This window comes from Neltuma alba, unplaced genomic scaffold (genome assembly GCF_004799145.2).
Source record: "Neltuma alba isolate B1F8T4 unplaced genomic scaffold, ASM479914v2 tig00001376_pilon, whole genome shotgun sequence".
Taxonomy (NCBI): Eukaryota; Viridiplantae; Streptophyta; class Magnoliopsida; order Fabales; family Fabaceae; genus Neltuma; species Neltuma alba.
This window is the reverse complement of record NW_021632435.1, coordinates 3,967-23,898: the sequence shown is the minus strand read 5'-3', so window position 1 is coordinate 23,898 and position 19,932 is coordinate 3,967. Positions and strand designations below refer to the sequence as shown.

General features: G+C 32.5%; 1 protein-coding gene and 1 pseudogene across 1 annotated transcript; one reads left to right on the top strand and one right to left on the bottom strand.

Moving 5' to 3' along the window:
- The first annotated feature begins 229 nt into the window (after window positions 1–229).
- LOC114756055 (phytoene synthase 2, chloroplastic-like) lies at window positions 230–5,363 on the top strand (annotated as a pseudogene).
- Window positions 5,364–6,947: 1,584 nt separating this feature from the next.
- On the bottom strand, window positions 6,948–11,073 carry LOC114756063 (glutathione S-transferase F11). Its single transcript, XM_028944976.1, has 3 exons — window positions 10,889–11,073; window positions 10,647–10,695; window positions 6,948–7,450 (listed from the first exon to the last, which is right to left on the bottom strand). The coding sequence occupies exons 1-3, from the start codon at window positions 11,033–11,035 to the stop codon at window positions 7,005–7,007; spliced, it is 642 nt and encodes a 213-aa protein (XP_028800809.1). The 5' UTR covers window positions 11,036–11,073; the 3' UTR covers window positions 6,948–7,004.
- Between the last annotated feature and the right edge of the window lie 8,859 nt (window positions 11,074–19,932).

Genomic DNA, 19,932 nt, shown 5'->3' with positions numbered 1-19,932 from the left:
TGGCAATTTGTTTAAGAAAAATAGCAAGAAAAACGACAGATATTCAAATTCCTTAGAATGATTCGGGTCGAGCTCCATGCTCAAGCTAACCGATCCATTCACAATACGCGGGTCGGGTCGGGGCTAAGGCAGAGGACGTGGAGGGTCATGGTACACGCACTAGCTCCAAACTCTAGCTAGCCTTCTAATAGGCGTGTAAAACCCAGAACCAGACGACTGAGGGAAGACGAAGGCCTCAAATCCCACAGGGAAGAGGAAGTGGAGAGAAAAGACACCACAGTACAAAGAGAATATTACAGACAGTTCGGGACAGAAAAGGGACATTTTCATTTTCAATATAGAAAATAAGAGGGGGGGAAAAAGGAGGAGGAAGAAGAACAAGAAGAAAAGGGGAGCAAGAAAAGAAAGGAACACTAAAAATGGTTTTTTGGGGGGAAGAAGGTTTGGCAAGAGTGGAGAGTATTTGGTGGGTCAGATTGTGAAGCCTAGAATGCTTAGTGGCCGTTGTTAGTTTGCTCTCCATGATGTTGATGTCTCCCTACTTAGTTTTGTTTAATTAATGGAAAGCTCCTGTGAGTGGTTCTAAGAAGCGCAATACCCAACAGGTGTGCATTTGTTTTTTTCCCGTTTCTTCTCATGAAATTTCATATTTTTCTGAGTGGTTGGATTTCCGTGTGGCTTTTTGGATTTCATTGGATGAGTGTAACGAACTTCTGAATTTAATATTCAGCTCTAGTGCTGAAGTATGAACACGAGAAACCCGTAACAATAAAAATAAAATAATGATGCTGATAAGCAGTTGTTTTATCCTTTCTTGCTCTGACTGATGACTGCGATTTCTTCATGATTTGGATCCCATTATGTGAGTTGTTGCTGTAGTTAATGGAATGGTTGTTCTTGTTTATTCTAGCTGAAGTTCTTTTTATACTGAATTTTCATCCTGGTTTTTGGTTCAACTACAGATAAGCATTCGTGGTGCATCTTTTTCAGTTGCGGTTACAGTAGTTCCCAAGATTTCTATTGAATACGGCTTGTTGCTTCTTTTGATTGGCTGTTCACTCGTTTAAAAGTAGAGGGTAACGAAGGAAGAGTTTTATTTATCGATCGGGTAGCTATAATATAGTGTACAGTCATGCCTGTGACATCACTATGGGTTGTCTCCCCTAGCTTAGAGGTCTCCAATTGCTCTGGATTCCTTGATTCATTTCGAGACGGGAAGCTGTTTGATTCTTCCAAGTTTATCCCGCGTTGTTCAAGTTCGATCAGAGCAAAGAAGGATAGGAAGAGGAGGCGGAGACTTTGCTCTTTGAGTACAAATTTGAAGTATTCATGCGTTGGCCATACTGGCCTAGAGAGTGCTAGCAATTTACCTTTGCTATCAAACGTGCTAGCAAACCCAGCGGGAGAAATGGCTGTTTCATCAGAGCAGAAGGTCTATGAGGTGGTGCTTAAGCAGGCTTCCCTGGTTAAGAGGAAGCTAGGATCTGTTGGGGACCTTGATGTGAAACCAGATATTCCTCTGCCGGGGAATTTGGGTTTGTTGAGCGAAGCTTATGATCGTTGTGGAGAAGTTTGTGCAGAATATGCCAAAACGTTTTACTTGGGTTAGCTTTCTCTTATCTTTCCTTCAAGTGAGGAATTTTACTTGTAGTTTAATTCGGGTTTGGATCATGGTTTGAATCCGATTGAAATTGGTTGTTTTGGCCTTCCAGGAACTCAGTTAATGACCCCTGAAAGGCGAAGGGCTATTTGGGCTATATATGGTGAGTAATATTGACCAACAGTTGAATTATTCTCATTCTTCTCAATCCATTTCATTTTGACAAGGAATTGAGACCTTACTGGTCCCTGAAATCCATATAAATATATTTGGATCAAGCATCTTTCTCAACTTTATTAGCAATATATATTCGCTATTAAAAGTTCTCTGTCTGAATGACAGTGGATGTGCTTTTTGTACATGATGAATAAAATTGATCCCTCAACATTAATAGAGCGATGTATTTTTGCCATTTTCCTTTAAAAGTGGGAAGGGTGAGTTAATCAAGTGGTCAGACTTGTTGCCATTACTTCATAAGTGAAGGAGCTTTTTGCTTTATCTTGCCCTATTTGTCAGTTACTCATACAAGGCTTATCCTGTATCAAAAATGATCAGCTTGGCGGTCTCTTATGTGGTTCCTTGTATTTACAGTGTGGTGTAGGAGAACAGATGAACTTGTTGATGGCCCTAATGCTTCACATATAACGCCAACTGCTTTAGATAGGTGGGAGTCAAGGTTGGATGATCTTTTCCAAGGTCGTCCATTTGATATGCTTGATGCTGCTCTAGCAGATACAGTTGCCAAATTTCCTGTTGATATTCAGGTAGGGATCAGTTTCAGAAGTTGGATGAAGACTAAGTGAGATCCTAGTTGGAATTATATATTTATGAGGTCTATCATCTTGCTTTTTTGTATTTAAGCGCAACAAGGATTAAAATAAAGATCTTTTAACTGTATCATCTTAATGGCTTTCTTGTCATACACGACAATCGTATGATACTGTTCTCTTCAATTAAAAAATTTCTCTTCATTGAACAATCTTAGATTTCTAAAATAGAAGAAAATCATCAGTATCTTCAATAGATTTCTCTGACATTGCTTGGATTTACATGTTACTGTGGTTTGCAGAAGGCAAATCTGCAATCAGTAACACATTACATTTCCTTTTAATGTTCCTGGCTGCCATGAAATTCCACACTTCTATTACCCTGAAAAAACTGACCTATTCGAATCTTAAGTTCAATTCATGATTATCAAAATTTAGGTCCCATTTTGTGCACTTTTAATCCAAAAAATTTATGAGAGAATCCATATCTCAATATCTTTTGTTCTTGTTTATGCAGCCGTTTAAAGATATGATCGAAGGAATGAGAATGGACCTTAGGAAGTCCAGATACAAAAATTTCGATGAACTTTATCTTTACTGTTATTATGTTGCCGGGACAGTTGGTTTAATGAGTGTTCCAGTCATGGGAATTTCACCAGAGTCACAAGCTACAACAGAGAGTGTATATAATGCTGCCTTGGCCCTAGGAATTGCAAACCAGCTAACTAACATACTCAGAGATGTTGGAGAGGAGTAAGTTGAAAGTGTCTGTATGTTTATTTCTTTTATAAGTTCGTATAAGCATTGTTGTGTAAATCTTTCTCTTGACCACAAAGTGTTCTATTAGACCTTTTGTGGTATTGCCTCTGCGCCAAAGTGACATAATTATAGATAAACATGATTCCAGATGATAATGATTTACATATGTCCTTAGCAAGTCCTACAAGACAGGTTGTGAATTCTTGCAATAGAATAAGATGTAAATAGGCAATCTTTTTTGATATAGCGTGCAAGTTTTGTGAACTAATTATGTTTTAAGACACCTAGTTTCTGTCAAATGATCTAAACTCTCTATGTGATATGTCACTATACAAGTGAGATTTTATATGTTCTTTGCTCCATAAACTTCCATTAGGTTCCGTATGATTTGTTGAGGTTTTTTAATTCTTTGTTTATGCCTCGCCTGATTGGTAAGAGAAGAGAAAACATAGGGAAAAAATGAAGGGAAGAAAAGGGACTGATATTTGGGGTTCTATGTCTTCAATAGATCATACTTAGCTTTTCCAAAATATTTTTCTAGAATTTCCTGCGCTTCTTGTTAGTCTTCCCCTTCTCATAAAAAGTTCTTTGGCAGTGCCAAGAGAGGGAGATATATCTACCGCAGGATGAGTTGGCTCAGGCAGGGCTATCAGATGATGACATATTTGCAGGAAAGGTGACTGACAAATGGAGAAACTTCATGAAGAGCCAAATTAAAAGGGCAAGGATGTTTTTTGATGAGGCTGAGAAGGGAGTCACAGAGCTTAATGAAGCCAGCAGATGGCCGGTAAGACGTCCAAAGCTTTTATCATTATGGAATATCTCATATCTTGCCTTGATTGTGACGAGCACAAAAATATAATTTACCTCAAAAAATGAAAAAGAAAGATATTTGACTTGTTTGTTATAAGGACAAAATGCCAGCATGTGCACATTGGCTGTTTTGGGTCAATCATTGTTCAACGTTGACCGACTGTCTTTTCTGTTTATTTTTAATTGTAATGTAAGATATAGGCGAAACTTTATTGTCAGTATCAAGTAAAGTTATTGGCTGTGCTTGTAAAAAGTTCTTTTACGCAACCAGAAGTTCTCATCTAGCCTGACCTAAATTCAGATAAAGCCACTTTTTAAGTGGTGCAAGTAGCTTTCCTTACCTGTATTTTTGTGTCAATATACAAATCAATGAGTGTGGCAATTTTGGTTAACTTAATTTTTTTCAGATTTGTCATTATCCCAACCATGACTTGTCATATGTATAGTTCAATTCAGTGGGGTTGAACAACTTTTCAAGCCTTCACTTTTCCTCTTAAGAGCTTGTTGGCTGTTAGTAGTTTTGTTAGGTTTTCCCCTTGACATGTGTGGGGCCGTGTCAACAACCTCTAGCCCCCGTAACACAGGCAAATTTCAATATTACAGAAACTGAATCATAAATAGACACAAGGAACACGTCAAAACTAAAATTTAGTAGAAAGGGTGTTCAAATTTACCAATAAGAGTTGGTTCTAATGAAAGAGTCTCAATACCTTTAAACATGATCTAGTAGGCTCACCAAATTCACAGTCTGATTAAGACTTGCCGGTATGTGTTATCAAGTCCTACATTGAGTAGTATAGAATGCTTAGGTATTTAAGTATGTTGATTCTCTCACCTCAACAGCTAGTTTTTAGGGTACGTTCACAATCACAGACTTTTGTATCTCCTGCACTCCACACGTGCGCATGATGGTATTGGATCCGATTCACTAACTTTACATTTGCATCTAGCCATCTCAATGTGCTGAATCCATACACAGTTAACATTCGCTGTTACATTTATTTAGCTTTAGAATGTGTTCAACTCAAAATGCTTATTTGGTGGATATGAATGAGGATGTTGGTTATATTACCTTGATTAGCATTTCAAGTTGTGAACGCAAAATGGGTATTACTGGGGTGTTGCAGGTATGGGCGTCCTTCTTGTTGTATCGCCAGATATTAGACGAGATTGAAGCTAATGATTATGACAATTTCTCAAAGAGAGCATATGTAAGCAAGGCCAAGAAATTACTTTTTCTTCCCATTGCCTATGCGAGATCTATGATGCCTCCTTCTTCAAGAAAGTTGTCTCCTGCAAGAAAGACATAGAGGTCCTACTCTTTCACACAGTTCTGTACAAAACTGGACTGAGAATAGAATCTGCAGGGGAAAAAAGATGCATAATCTGTATATGATATTGTATCAACAGCTTGTAATTCATTATCCTCATTTGTAGCTAATAATAGTAGTTTGTAAGGTTTTTCTATGGCCTTTCTCGCCCTTTTGGCTTCATTGGAGGTAAATAGGATGGTTCATAGTGGTTGGATTTTACCGTGCATTCAGTATTTCAAAGTATCTTTTAAATGCATCTAGTATCTTAAAGTATTTGTAGTGTATCCAAAACTTGAAATAATTTTTTTTTTTGTCTTGGTTCCAAAAAAAATATTTTAGGATATTTAATACACTTAAAAAAAAAATACCTTTTAACTAGGTGTACCAAAAATATATTAAGGTGCTAGACGTACTTAAAAAAAATACCATGGGTGAATTAATGTGACAGTAGTTTTATCTTGGCTATGGTGATATCAACGGAGGGTGTGAAGAGGCGAGGTGTTCATGAATCCAGGTGGTTCATGCATGCTCATTGGAAAATTGGGTGGACTGGACCTAGTGAATTGGATATAAGTTTTGTTCTTAAAATTTATAAGTCCATTTAAGAAAAATTTTAAAAAACAAAACTCTCGGCACATTACTAAAAATCAAATGAAATTATACCTGATTAAAAATTAATAAAACAAAGAAACTATAAAGACTATATAAATGATCAGATGAAATTATAGAGACATGCAAATTAATTTTCCCTACAAAATTATGAGGGGTAAAGGTTTTTTTAAGCTTAGAAACTACTCATCCGGTCTTAATATAGGACCAATTTTGAGTTGGTTTTGATCCTAATATAAGACCATTATATTTATCAATTTTCTCTAAATTACCCTTATAGATACTCTCTCACCCATAATCAAGTAAAGAGGGAGAGAGGGGTATTAAAGATGATTATGGTATTTTGGGAAAAATGTGTACTTTTCTTATAATTAAATAACTTACCTAACTTCTTAATCTAATCAATTAGTTAAATGGGTCTTATATTAAGGACCGGATAATATTTTATATGATTAAATTATAGGTACTAAATTGTACTAAGACTGGCCAACCAAAATCGTACTGAGTTAAAGTTGAAAAATTGAGTTCCAACCAAATAAAAACTTCTAAGATTTTTTTTTTTGCCAACAAAAACTATGAAAATTGAGTTATACCAAATTGAAGTTTCGGAATTATAATTGATGCAAAATTACAGGAATAAAATGATTACATTTGTCTTAGTAATATCTATCTTATTTAAATTTGAGCAGACGAAAGCTGGCTGGAGAACAAAAGGTTAGGAAAATTTTATTTGGGTCTTCTTATGTTCCCAGGGCCAACAAAAGCTTCTTTGGTACAAAAAGCTTCTTTGAATAAATAACAATTAAAAACATCTGATCATATGAGCCCAAAAGCACAATACTATAATGTATCGCGAGCCCACGCGCTCCATGTTTCAAGTTCGTTACAATTTTTTGAATACGTCCGGCCTGGTCTTTTTCATAAGCCACACTTTGAAGATGTGAAAAATAATTATATATATTTTTGTATTAATTATAAAAGTTCCTCTTTAATTACCTTTTTTGTCATCCAAATACTCTCATTTTCTCTCTATCCAAATCGTCTTATACTAAACCTGCACTGTTGTACACACACAATAGACACACACACACACACACACACAATAGAGACACAATCATGTCGATGTGCCTGCGGATACATGAATCAACGAACCAAATCCATGAGCTTCTTCCAGGCAGGTCGGCCAGAAATACGATCCCACCACGCATTCACGTTCTTCCTCTCTCTGATCAAATGGCCCATCTTGGCCTCCTCTATCAGATACCTTATGCCCGGAAGGTGGCTGAGATCGGCGAGCGTGAAGGTGTCGCCGGCGAGGTAGGGGCTCTCGCCCAGCCGCTTCTCGTACACGTCCATCACCTTCTCCAGCTTCTGCTCGCAGCTGTGAGCCAAGGCCAAGTCTCCGGGCTGACCCATTCTGGGCAGGATCACTAGTTGCAGAACCAGGTTGAAGCACAGGTCGTTGAAGTTGTGAGCTTCCACTTCAAGCCACTGGTCCACCATGGCTCTCTCCTCCAAGCTTTGCCCTAGCAGGTTGGGACCACGGTCGCCGTACTTGGCTGCGTAGTACCTGATGATTGCCCTCGATTCTGCACACACAACCAACATTCAAAACGACGTCAGAGAGATATTGATTGCTCTAGAATCGTCTCAGCTCTATATTCAGAGACTTGAATGGATCTTGTCTCCGTGTAAGACCAAGGGGTGTTTTTGGATGTAAACAAAATAATAATTTTAAAAGTACTTTTACAGTGTATGAAGGAAGTGTTTGGATAAAAATAAAACGATGGTTTTAAAAATATTTTTACAGCATAAAATAAATATATAAATAAGTTTGTCTCGATTTACGAAAAAATATTTTTCATTCATCTAAACACCCTGAAGAAGTGGTATGATGCCAAGCAGTATGAATATTTATTCATTGCGTCTTCTCTTTCCTTTCTTTGTTTTTTTTAAATTCCATTTCAACAGAAAATATATAAATACACTTCACAGAGTCACACCAATGAAATTTGGCAGAATTGTAATAAGGTCTCAAAGAATGAATATATTCACACACAAAAAAACCCATAACAATTGAGTATCTTATAATGACAAATTTTAAATAAATTTCAGCTGTTAGTAATCATTTTTCTTGTTTGAGATCTCAGCCTCATGGAATTTTCCATGGCTAAGGACACAGTACGACATGTATGGGATTTGGTCGGAGACATATACCTCAGGAAAGAAAACAAAGTAAATTAAAAAGATGTCGACATATCAGGCCACAATAAGGAAAGAAAATATATATTCCGACATAAATTTCTATTTTTGGCGGTCCTCATCACTGCACGTAACTCATCTATTTGTCACTAGTAATTATGGTTTAAACTCCCAAAAAGAGAAGGAAAAAAGTTAAAAATATTTTTAACATGTAAATTCTCATTTATCAGTCATGACATCTTCAACTGTGAGATAAATCAAAAGATGGTTAGAAAATAGAAAAATGACAAAAAAAAATAAGCCTTAAATTTTAAAAAGATAAATAGCTCATGACTATTCTTGTAACGGTTTTGACTATTTTTGTAATGATTTTTGCAGGTCAAAATATAATCAAACTCACCTATTTATCATTTTGAAATTCAACATGTATTTCTTCTGTTATTTCCTCTTAAATAATAGATATAAATACACTATTATGTATAGTAGACTTGATTAAATTTGATGAAGGTAAGACTTGCATAAGTATATGGAAACAGTTTCTTGTCAGAAAGCAAATTCACAAGGATAAGATATTTAAATACCCTAAAAGCATCTACAAAGAAGCATCTAGTATTTAGAAGTTTTTTTTTTGGCTCTTATATACCTCCAAAGTTTTATTTCGTAACATATCTTCTTGAACCATTATCTACCGTTAAGTTTGACCGCTAAAGATATCAATTAAATCGCATAATTTATTGGTCAAACTTAACAGTGAATAATGATCATTATCTACCGTTAAGTTTGACCGATAAAGATATCAGTTAAATCGCATAATTTATTGGTCAAACTTAACAGTGAATAATGATCAGAGTATTTTTACTATGAAAATAAACTTTCCAGCCATATAAGAGTAAAAAAAAAATTTTTTTCAGGTGCTAGTTGCTCATTCATAAATATTTTAGGGATATTTAAGCCCCTTATTCCAATTCATAATGATAATTCCACAAACGACAAATATTTATATTTTTACCAGAAAAGGATATGTTTTTTTCCTTGGAATTAATAAGGACAATGAAGGTACGTCCCAAAACACAAGTCACATGCAAATACTAAAGAATAAGCAAAACAGAAAAGGTAAGTATAGTACTAAAGAAATTTGGTAAACGTTCTATTCATGAGTAAAGCATACAACAGCATATAACCATTTTAAGACGGAGGGAAAAGTCAGATACGAATTTTGTGCAGATAGAAATTTACAGTTTTTAGCATATTATAGTTACCAATACAATTGCTTAATATAATTACTAGTTTTATTGTTTATTTCGTTCACATGTCTAGAAGATATTTTCTATTCATAACATTGAGTTGTTTGTCTTTTTTTTTTTTTTCATTCCTTTTTACTCTACTTGCTTCGTACAATGTTAATTAGGTTTAGAAGTAATCCTTGAAAATTAAACTAGCATTAATCTATACATCATAGAAAAATGTATAACATAGTTTATGAAAGCTGGTTTCTTAATTACTCTATCTAACTCTAAATGTAAGAAATATATATGACTAATTCACATATATTAAAAAATAAGTTAAGTTAGTTATTTGTAAAAAAAAAAATTATGTTAGTTTGCCTAAAATACTCATTTAATCATTTACATTAAAATTACTCTGTTCACCAAAAAAAAAACTCTTATTAATGAAAATCCTCTTTAAAAGTTGTAATTTTAGTAACAGTACATTGAGATATTATATATTATATTTACTTGTGGGCATTTCAGATAAGGACTTTAGTTGTCCTTCCCTTTTTGTGACCCAAGGGATTCTTTGCCGATGGTATCTCTTTCATAATTAATCTCTTTTCACTTGATTTGTTTAATCTAAAAAATTAAAAATTTAACTCGTAACTATTATCTCTTAAAACAGACAAGAGCCCATACCACTCATTGTGTCAACTAAAATTAATAAAAATGTTAGTTTAGTTTAGTCAATTCTTGAATAATATAATAGTAAGCAAACTATATTATTCACAGACATTATTGAATAAAATAATTTGCTCTTTTGTGAGAGGCCAACATGTAGACATGTAGTTAATACTACCTCTTGTCCTAAATATAAGAGATAGTTGATTAATTTGAATAGATTAAGAAAATAAGTTAGGTTAGTTATTTGTAATAAATATGTGTTATCTTTCTTAAAATATCCCTGCTAATCAAATATATTAGCTAAAACTACTATTAGTAGAAGAATTATCTTAGAAAAAAATGCATAAATACAAAAAACAAAATACATTAAAGTCTTATATTTATGATCAAAATAAAAGTTAAATAATGTCTTATATTACGGACGGAGGTAGTATACAGCAACAAAAGGACCAATATGAAACATGAAACATCATGCAAAAGAAATACGATGGTTGCTCGCCATAGCGAACTAAAAAAATGTTAGTTTAGTTGGTTAATTCTTGAATAATGTAATGGTAGTAAGAAAACTATATGATTCACAGACGTTATTGAATAAAATAGTTTGCAACATAAAGTTAAGTAATAGTAATAAAAGGACAAATACGAAACATGAAACAATATGCAAAAGAGATATATAATGGTTGCTCACCATAGAGCTTGAAATCGCCATCTTCCACCACCGGCACTTGTCCAAAGGGCTGCAACACGTACAGCCACAAAATCTTATTAACTCCATAAGAAAAGACACATACTACCTCAGGTCGTAATTATAAGGTATCATTTATAGCCTATAAATGAGATCTTATATCAGAGGTAGTATATACATATGTATGAGTTCGTTCATTAGACTACAAGAAAACATGTGTAAGTTTTCAGAAGAGAAGTGGGAACCTGGCGGTGAAGAAAGTCCGGAGACTTGTGTTCTCCGTGATCAAGATCGACATGGATGAGCTCGAAGTGGACGCCCTTCTCTATGAGACAAGCCAAGACTCTTTGAGGGCAAGCTGCCTTTGCTGCTCCATAAACCTTCACCACCATTTCTCTCTCTCTCTTTTCTATTTCTCCCCCTAACTGGCTAAACACGTACGCCAAGCTCAACGCTCGTGATTTTGCCCCCTCCCAAACTCACCAATTTATAGCCAAAACACTTGGCTAAGCTAGCTAGGCAGCAGCATTCCGACTCACGTCAACAGGGTCTAGATTTTCTTTGAAAACTTCATATATATATATATATATATATGTATGTATATATTTACTCTTTTTCACCCTTTTATTTGTTATTTCCATTTTTTTAATTAATTTTTAGCCCCAGAAACCTGGGCAGCCCCCACCCCCCAAATTTTGTTACCCCCAGTTCTTAATATAAAATTCTAGTTAACTAATTTGAGTAGATTAAGAAATTTAATTAAACTAGTTATTTATGATAAATATGTGTTGTTTTTCTCAAAATATCTTTGTTAATCATGTGTATTAACGTGTGCAACTACCACAAAGATTATTTTAAGAAAAAATAGATAAATATAAGGAACAAAGTAAATTGGAGTCTTATATTCAGGATCAAATTGAATATCAAACTAGCTTTTATATTAAGTACTAGAGGTACTATTTAAATAACATCTTTATATCAATGCTTTCTTGTAACCCAACTCAATCTCACTCGTAATCTCAACTCATTTAATTAAAAACAATTGTCACAACTTTATTCCACAGATTTAGATTTGGTCATTCTATTTATAAATTGATATTGTCATGTACAATATTTAAAATAAAACTAATAGTAAAATTAGCAACTTGACAAACAAGAGAAGTGGGGGTTGTGGGGGTTGTCACGGGGTGAGATGTATGGAACCCTACGTTTTGATTGCTCCCAACTACCTACCAACTTGCATGCAAATTGCCAAAAGCCCTGCTTTGGCTGGCGAGTATTTATAAAGAGAAAATTATAGATTTAATTCTAGGGAAAATGACAGATAAAGAAGGTGGAATTCATAAAATTTCAATTTGGGAAGCTAAGGAAATATAATGACAGAGAGGAAAGTCCTTTCCAAATTGGAATTTTGAAATTCAGTGAAATAACAAAAATGCCCTTTGTTTTTTTTTTTTTTAAAAAAACTCACCCCTCACTGGCCGCTAGCGACTGGCCGCCGTCGGGCGCCGGGCGCCGACCACCGGTGTGGTGGCTGCTGGTGGAGTTTTTTTGTAACAGCGTTTTTTTTTTTGTATGAGAGAATATTGCAAGAAATGGTGGGGGTGAGATTTGATCCCATAACCCTTTGGCCATTTGGGCTAACAAAAAGATAGATAACCATTGGGCCTCAAAGACTTAATAACTTTATAATGCAAACAAAAATATAAGTTGACTCTTTTACTGTGACTCCAGCCCGTGACAACAATTTACTTGAGGATGACAAGTCTTAACTGAGAAATAACAAGTCTAAATTTGATATTAACAAAGAAACTTTTCCTGATACATAACAAGAAGTAGCATGTACATTAATTAAAAATGGCAATAATTTATTTAAAAATGACACGTATTTACTGGAAAATGACACGTCTAAACGTGAGATTAACAATATGCCTTTTCCTGATACATAACAAGAAGTAACATGTACATTAATTAAAAATGACAATAATTTATTTGAAAATGACAAGTCTAAACTTGAGATTAATAATGTGTCTTCTCCTGATACATAATCTAAACTTGAGATTAACAATGTGTCTCGCTGGAAAATGACACGTCTTTTTGTTGGAACCCCCTCTTTTTTTTAATTAAAAAAATGGGTTAGTTGTCCAATAAAAAGTAACAATAATAGCAGTACTAGATAGTATTTAATGACAGAAAAATACCAAATAATTCCATTTTTTTTAAGAAGATCAATATTCGCGGCATTGTTGTTCTTGTATTACACTCAAAATGCTCCTTCTTGCCTTAATTACTTAATTACAATTACAAGGATAGAGCTTTATTTTATATTAAAATAAGGCTCTAGTTTATATTTTATATACAATTAACAAATCTAATCTCACATTTAGACGTGTCATTTTCCAGTAAAGAGACATTGTTAATCTCAAGTTTAGATTACATAATCTCACGTTTAGATTATGTATCAGGAGAAGACACATTGTTAATCTCAAGTTTAGACTTGTCATTTTCAAATAAATTATGGTCATTTTTAATTAATGTACATGCTACTTCTTGTTATGTATCAGGAAAAGGCATATTGTTAATCTCACGTTTATACATGTTATTTTCCAGTAAAGACGTGTCATTTTCAAATAAATTATTGCCATTTTTAATTAATGTACATGCTACTTCTTGTTATGTATCAGGAAAAGTTGCTTTGTTAATATCAAATTTAAACTTGTTATTTCTCAGTTAAGACTTGTTATCCTTAGGTAAATTGTTGTCACAGGCTGGAGTCACAGTAAAAGAGTCAACTTATATTTTTGTTTGCATTATAAAGTTAACAAGTCTTTGATGGCATAATGGTTATCTACCCTCTTGTTGGCTCAAATGGCTAAAGGGTTGTGGGATCAAATCCCACCCCCACTATTTCTTGCAATATTCTCCCATACAAAAAAAAACACTGTTACAAAAAAACTCCACCGGCAGCCACCACACCGGTGGCCGGCGTCAGCACCCGGTGGCGGTTGCCAACTGCCGGCCGCCAGTGGAATAATGTGTATTTTTTAATTAAAAAATTCATTAAGAGGGTGTCAGGAAACAGATAAGAAGAGAGGAGAGGAAATATAGGGAGTCAGTGGAATAATTAAGAGAAGCACCTCGTATATTAAAAAGGTGTAATTTCCTATGTTTTAAGAAACTTTTCCTTAGCATATTTCAAGAAATATTTCTTTATTCCCTCTAAATTATATTCAATCTCAATTTAATTTATATATTTTAATTAGCCGGACATTCTAATTAAAGTAGCTTGGCCCATCAAGAACGGACATGAATGTAAAATCCGAAAAAAAAACTGAAAATTGGAAAAGAAAAAAAAATTCCCAGTATTGATTTGTTTAATTTTCTACCAAGTTTTCAACTTTTGCAAAGCATTTTATTTGTTATTTGAAAATGAAGGCTAAATTTGGGGAGAAATAAAAAGGCGGGAAAGTGTGCGGTCGTGTTACTCTCCATTCCTTTCTCCATTTTGTTAGGTCCTGCGAGTAGTTGACACCCACCAATCTTATGCGTTTGACTAAGCATTTTATGATAAAAATAAATGACAATATATTATTTTTGTTACATATATAATGGACCCGCTTGAAGCATTTTTATTTTTGCACTTTGTTTGGTAAATAATTATGTAGGATAATATTTAGCAAGTTGTTTTATTAATTAATTTTAATCAAACTTTTATTTTAGGATTCAATATATTAATAAAAAATCTATACAATGATCTATTATTTATAAGTTATAAATAATATGACTACTTGTTTTGCAACATACATGCATGTAATTATGTACAATAATGTGAGAATGTTGATGTATTATAATTTTTTTTTTTAAACAAGTGATCTTTAGATAAATATAATTTTGTTTGGGTATAACCGTATAAGAGTAAAAATGACTCATGATAATTTTCAAAATACATATCATATAAAAATAATTATACCAGCCCAAAAAGTACAAAAAATGTATTTTGAAAAGAAAATGTTTTTCTTTAAAAAAAATCAGAAGTAATCTTGTAAGAAAATTTATATGTAATGGCATCGAATAAAAGATATTTCCGTGCAAAATATTAAATGATAAAATCATCAACATGAATATAGTATCCTTCACAACAAGTCATAAAATACACAGACATTATGATTTCTCTTGAATTCAAAGTATTTTTATTGTTGTTTTATTTTTCTTGACACTTTTCATTATAGATTTTCAATTTATTATACTACCTCCGATCCTAATTATAAGAGCTAGTTAATTAATTTAAAGAGATTAAGAAAATAAGTTAAGTTAGTTATTTGTAATAAATAGATGTTGTCTTTCCTAAAATATCCTTGCTAATCAAGTTTATTGCCTAGAACTACCATTATTAGAAGAACTATCTTAGAAAAAAATTTATAAATATGAGAAATAAAGTGGATCAGAGTCTTATAATTAGGATCAAAATAAAAATCAAACAAGATTTTATATTAAGAATCAGAAGTAGTGAATTCTAATAGAACTTAAAAGCTTTAATGTGAAAATACTTCTTTGTAAAAAATTGTTATTATTATCTCTTCCACTGTGTATATATATATAGAGGAACCTGATCATCATGAAAGCTATTTCCTTTCAATGCCCTCCAGAAAGCAAACAAGAAGGTTAGGAGTTATTATCTTCATTAAAGGCGTGACGTGCCTGGCTTCTCTGTTTTCAACCAATAATGATAGATCACCACAAATTTTCACATGCAGAAAAATTCCTGCTGTTTGAGGATTGATTACTACAATACATAAAACTTTCCAGGTATCTCCCTAACTTTTAATAGTTTATATGAACAATCATGATATTTTATGTTTTGGTTATTAATTACTCTATTATTAAAATTACTGTTAAAACTAATGACAATATATTATTTTTGTTACATACATTATAATATGTAGTATTATTTTTTGTTATATATATAATGGACCCGCTTGAAGCTTTTTTATTTTTGCACTCTGTTTGGTAAATAATTATGTAGTAAAATATTTAGCAAGTTGTTTTATTAATTATAATAAAAAATCTATACAATGATCTATACAATAAAAAATCTAAGCAAGTTGTTTTATTAATATATTAATTATAATATATTAATAAAAAATCTATACAATGATCTATTATTTATAAGTTATAAATAATATGACTACTTGTTTTGCAACATACATGCATGTAATTATATACAATAATGTGAGAATGTTGATGTATTATAATTTTTTTTTAAAACAAGTGATCTTTAGATAAATATAATTTTGTTTGGGTATAACCGTATAAGAGTAAAAATGACTCATGATAATTTTCAAAATACATATCATATAAAAATAATTATACCAGCCCAAAAAGTACAAAAAATGTATTTTGAAAAGAAAATGTTTTTCTTTAAAAAAAATCAGAAGTAATCTTGTAAGAAAATTTATATGTAATGGCATCGAATAAAAGATATTTCCGTGCAAAATATTAAATGATAAAATCATCAACATGAATATAGTATCATTCACAACAAGTCATAAAATACACAGACATTATGATTTCTCTTGAATTCAAAGTATTTTTATTGTTGTTTTATTTTTCTTGACACTTTTCATCATAGATTTTCAATTTATTATACTACCTCCGATCCTAATTATAAAAGCTAGTTAATTAATTTAAAGAGATTAAGAAAATAAGTTAAGTTAGTTATTTGTAATAAATAGATGTTGTCTTTTTTAAAATATCCTTTGCTAATCAAATTTATTGCCTACAACTACCATTATTAGAAGAATTGTCTTAGAAAAAAATTTATAAATATAATAGATAAAGTGGATTGGAGTCTTATAACTAGGATCAAAATAAAAATCAAACAAGATCTTATATTAAGGATCAAAAGTAATAAATTCTAATAGAACTTAAAAGCTTTAATGTGAAAATACTTCTTTGTAAAAAATTGTTATTATTATCTCTTCCACTGTATATAAATACAGAGGAACCTGATCATCATGAAAGCTATTTCCTTTCAATGCCCTCCAGAAAGCAAACAAGAAGGTTAGGAGTTATTATCTTCATTAAAGGCGTGACGTGCCTGGCTTCTCTGTTTTCAACGAATAATGAGAGATCACCACAAATTTTCACATGCAGAAAAATTCCTGCTGTTTGAGGATTGATTACTACAATACATAAAACTTTCCAGGTATCTCCCTAACTTTTAATAGTTTATATGAACAATCATGATATTTTATGTTTTGGTTATTATGACTCTTCCTCTTCACATTCGATTTTCTCACTTCCAAATTCCTCACTTCTTGACTCGTCCACCTCATCTTCACAATCTTCATTAGTGACTCTTTCTACTCACGTTCTTCTCCATTCTCACTAAAGGTGAAAAATTGGTCATCTGCTGCACCAAAAAAAAAAGAAGAGTAACAAACAGTGCAGATTAGAATTTTTACTTTCATAGCAACTCCGTGCAATGGAGATTTTTTATTCATCGTCTTCCTCACGACCTTCGCTGCTGGAATTTGCAATTCGTTTAGGGTTCCAATACTTGCAAAGTCAAATTGCTTCTCTAAAACAAAAGATACGGAGTATGAAGGAAAACAAAAGTAAAATTTCAAAGTAAGGTTGTTAACTTTCCAAATCAAGACAACTTTCCTTGCACAAATTTGTTGCTTCTCCTTTATCAGATGCTAGTGTTCCCAATCGCACAAAACATGTAGGGTTCCGGTGCTTGCAGAGTAGGCACACGAGCTTGGTTTGTTTTTTCCCTTCTTTGTATTATCTGTCAATTTTAATCTTCTTAGCCGTGCTAATGTGGACTTATAAAAAAAATTCCTAACAGACGTTAGAAGGTCCGTTGGAATTGGGTAAATTGCACTAACAAAAATAGATGGTGGGTAAAATTAAACAAAAAAAAAAATTGGAATGGTGGGTGCTCCTGAAAAAAAAAAAAAAAAAGACTTGAGTGCTGGGTGCTTTTTTACCCAAATATAAAAGTAGTTGTGAACTTATCTCACCAAAAGTCTCACTACTTCTAATTGGCAGAGCATGTGCTAAATATTAAATAACAAGGAATTTGAATTTTTTCCATTTTATTTTTATAGAGTTAATACCATATAGAAAGTTTAATACGTAGAATCAAATCAATATGTATAACTTGAAAAATGAATAAAAAATTATTTTGAAGGTACCTGTATTTTTCTTAAATTTTTAATTTGGTACGCGATCTTTTTGCTTAACCGCATCTTTAACTTGGTTCTATTAGCATCGTTAGCTCATGCACAAAAGCTAACAGTACTAACAAAATAAAGTTACAAAGTCTAATGAAGCCAATAGAGTAAAATTAAAGAATTTAATATAAACATTGCTATAATAAAAAATTAAAACTTAAGTAAAAAAATATATACTTTCAAAAAATTGCTTTTAAAAAAGAGGCTTCAGTTTTAGTGGAAACAAACTCAAATAACAATGATAGTAATGACAATAATTTGTAGCATCATCATTTAACACTCACACGTTAATTTTTCAAAATGTTTTTACCGAAATGTTACAAAATTATATGCTTTTTTGACCATTTACAAAATTAAATGCTGATTCTTAAGAAAATAAATTATTTTATCAGAAAAAGCAGTTAACTGACGATAAATTAAGAATTGGAAGACAGGGTAACAGTACGGTAAGTGGTACTGTACCTGGCTGGGACGTTGGGAGTTTTGAATATGCAGATGTGATCCTGTCGCACTTGAAAGGTCGAAAAATAGGCCACGTGTGCTGGTTAAAAAGAAAACAAAAAGGTTCACGTGAAAAAAAGATATATTTTAATAAAACTAATTTAATTGGAAAAATAAAAAATGTGAATGATAATATGGTGTGATCATGGCACGGAGTTGGAGAGAAGGAAAAAAAAAAAGTACAGTAAAAAATAGCCTAACTTACGGAATATTAATAGAGGAAAGAAAAATATTGATTCATATCAATTTTTTAAATACTTGAAAATTAGTGAACTATTTCTCTGATAAATTTCAGTTAATTATATTAAGGAATTTATTGAAGAAAAATCGTTGATCGTTATTATAAAGCTAAATATGAATCTATGAAAAAGGAGAAAAACCAATTAAATGCCCCTGCACTCATTTGAATTTCAAAATTTGGTAAATAGACATTTTTTCCCTCATTAAAAAAAAATCCCCCCCCCCCCATTTGTTGGTCACAAGTGGTTGCCGTCGGCGACGACCGATGCTCTGGCGACCTGGATCACTCAAACTCCATATCATTTGCTAATTAATTGTTGTTATTGGCTGTGCCGTTCTAGTAATTCATGATTAAACTTGCCATTGAACAAATGGGTGTCTTGTGAAAACAATGGTCATTAACTTAAATAGTACTCTTCTGGTCTTTAATATAAGACCTATTTAGCTAATTTGATTATATTAACAAAGTTAAGTAAGTTAGTTAATTATAAAAAGGTAACACATTTTTCCTAAAAACACCATAATCATCTTTCTTAATATCCTCTCTCCCTCTTCTACTTGATTATGGTTGAGAGAGTATCCATAGGGGTAATTTAGAGAAAATTGATAAATATGAGATATATGTCTTATATTTAAAACCAAAACCAACTCAACAATTAGGTTCTATATTAAGGACCGGAGGAGTATTATTATTGGCTAGTCAGTTGTTATTTGTTATTATATTATTCAAGTCATGTTTGATAGTTATTACTCACCCAGTCATGAATTTGGGAAAAAATATATCTGTTCAGTCCCATTTATTTTTCTTTGTTTTTAAAACAAAATAATGCATTTTTAACTTACCACGGTCTGGATAGCTCCTTTTTTAGGATCTGTTTAGTACGAGAGAAAATAAAAGAGGAGAGGCGAGAAAAAATTTTAATAAGCTCGATTAAAAATAAAAAAGGTGGGGTTAAAAGTTTTTAATTATTTTATTACTCTTTTATATTACTTCTTCTCCTTATTAAAATTTTAAAAACCCACCTTTCTAATTTTTTTAAATAGAACTCATTAAAAAAATTTTCTTCCTACCCTTCTCATTTTCTTCCTGCCCTTCTCATTTTCTTCATACCAAATAGTACTTTAGCATCAGCGGGCTTCTCAGCATTGCTCCCAATCTGTACTGCCCATCCCTTGGCTCTCCAATACTCAATCGCCGCTCTATTTACAGTGTCAATAACCAGCCTTGGATCAGGTGTTTTACACTCAAAAATCACCCTGTTTCTCTCCTTCCAAACCATGCCGCATAACCCAAGCAGAACAGGCTA

Bases quoted from the DNA above. Each gene is read 5' to 3' on its own strand.
- LOC114756063 (XM_028944976.1), bottom strand. From the start codon at position 11,035: ATGGTGGTGAAGGTTTATGGAGCAGCAAAGGCAGCTTGCCCTCAAAGA. The intron at 10,696-10,888 runs GTTCCCACTTCT...TACGTGTTGCAG, and splicing joins CGGACTTTCTTCACCGCCAG to CCCTTTGGACAAGTGCCGGT. The intron at 7,451-10,646 runs GTGAGCAACCAT...TTGTGTGTGCAG, and splicing joins TGGCGATTTCAAGCTCTATG to AATCGAGGGCAATCATCAGG.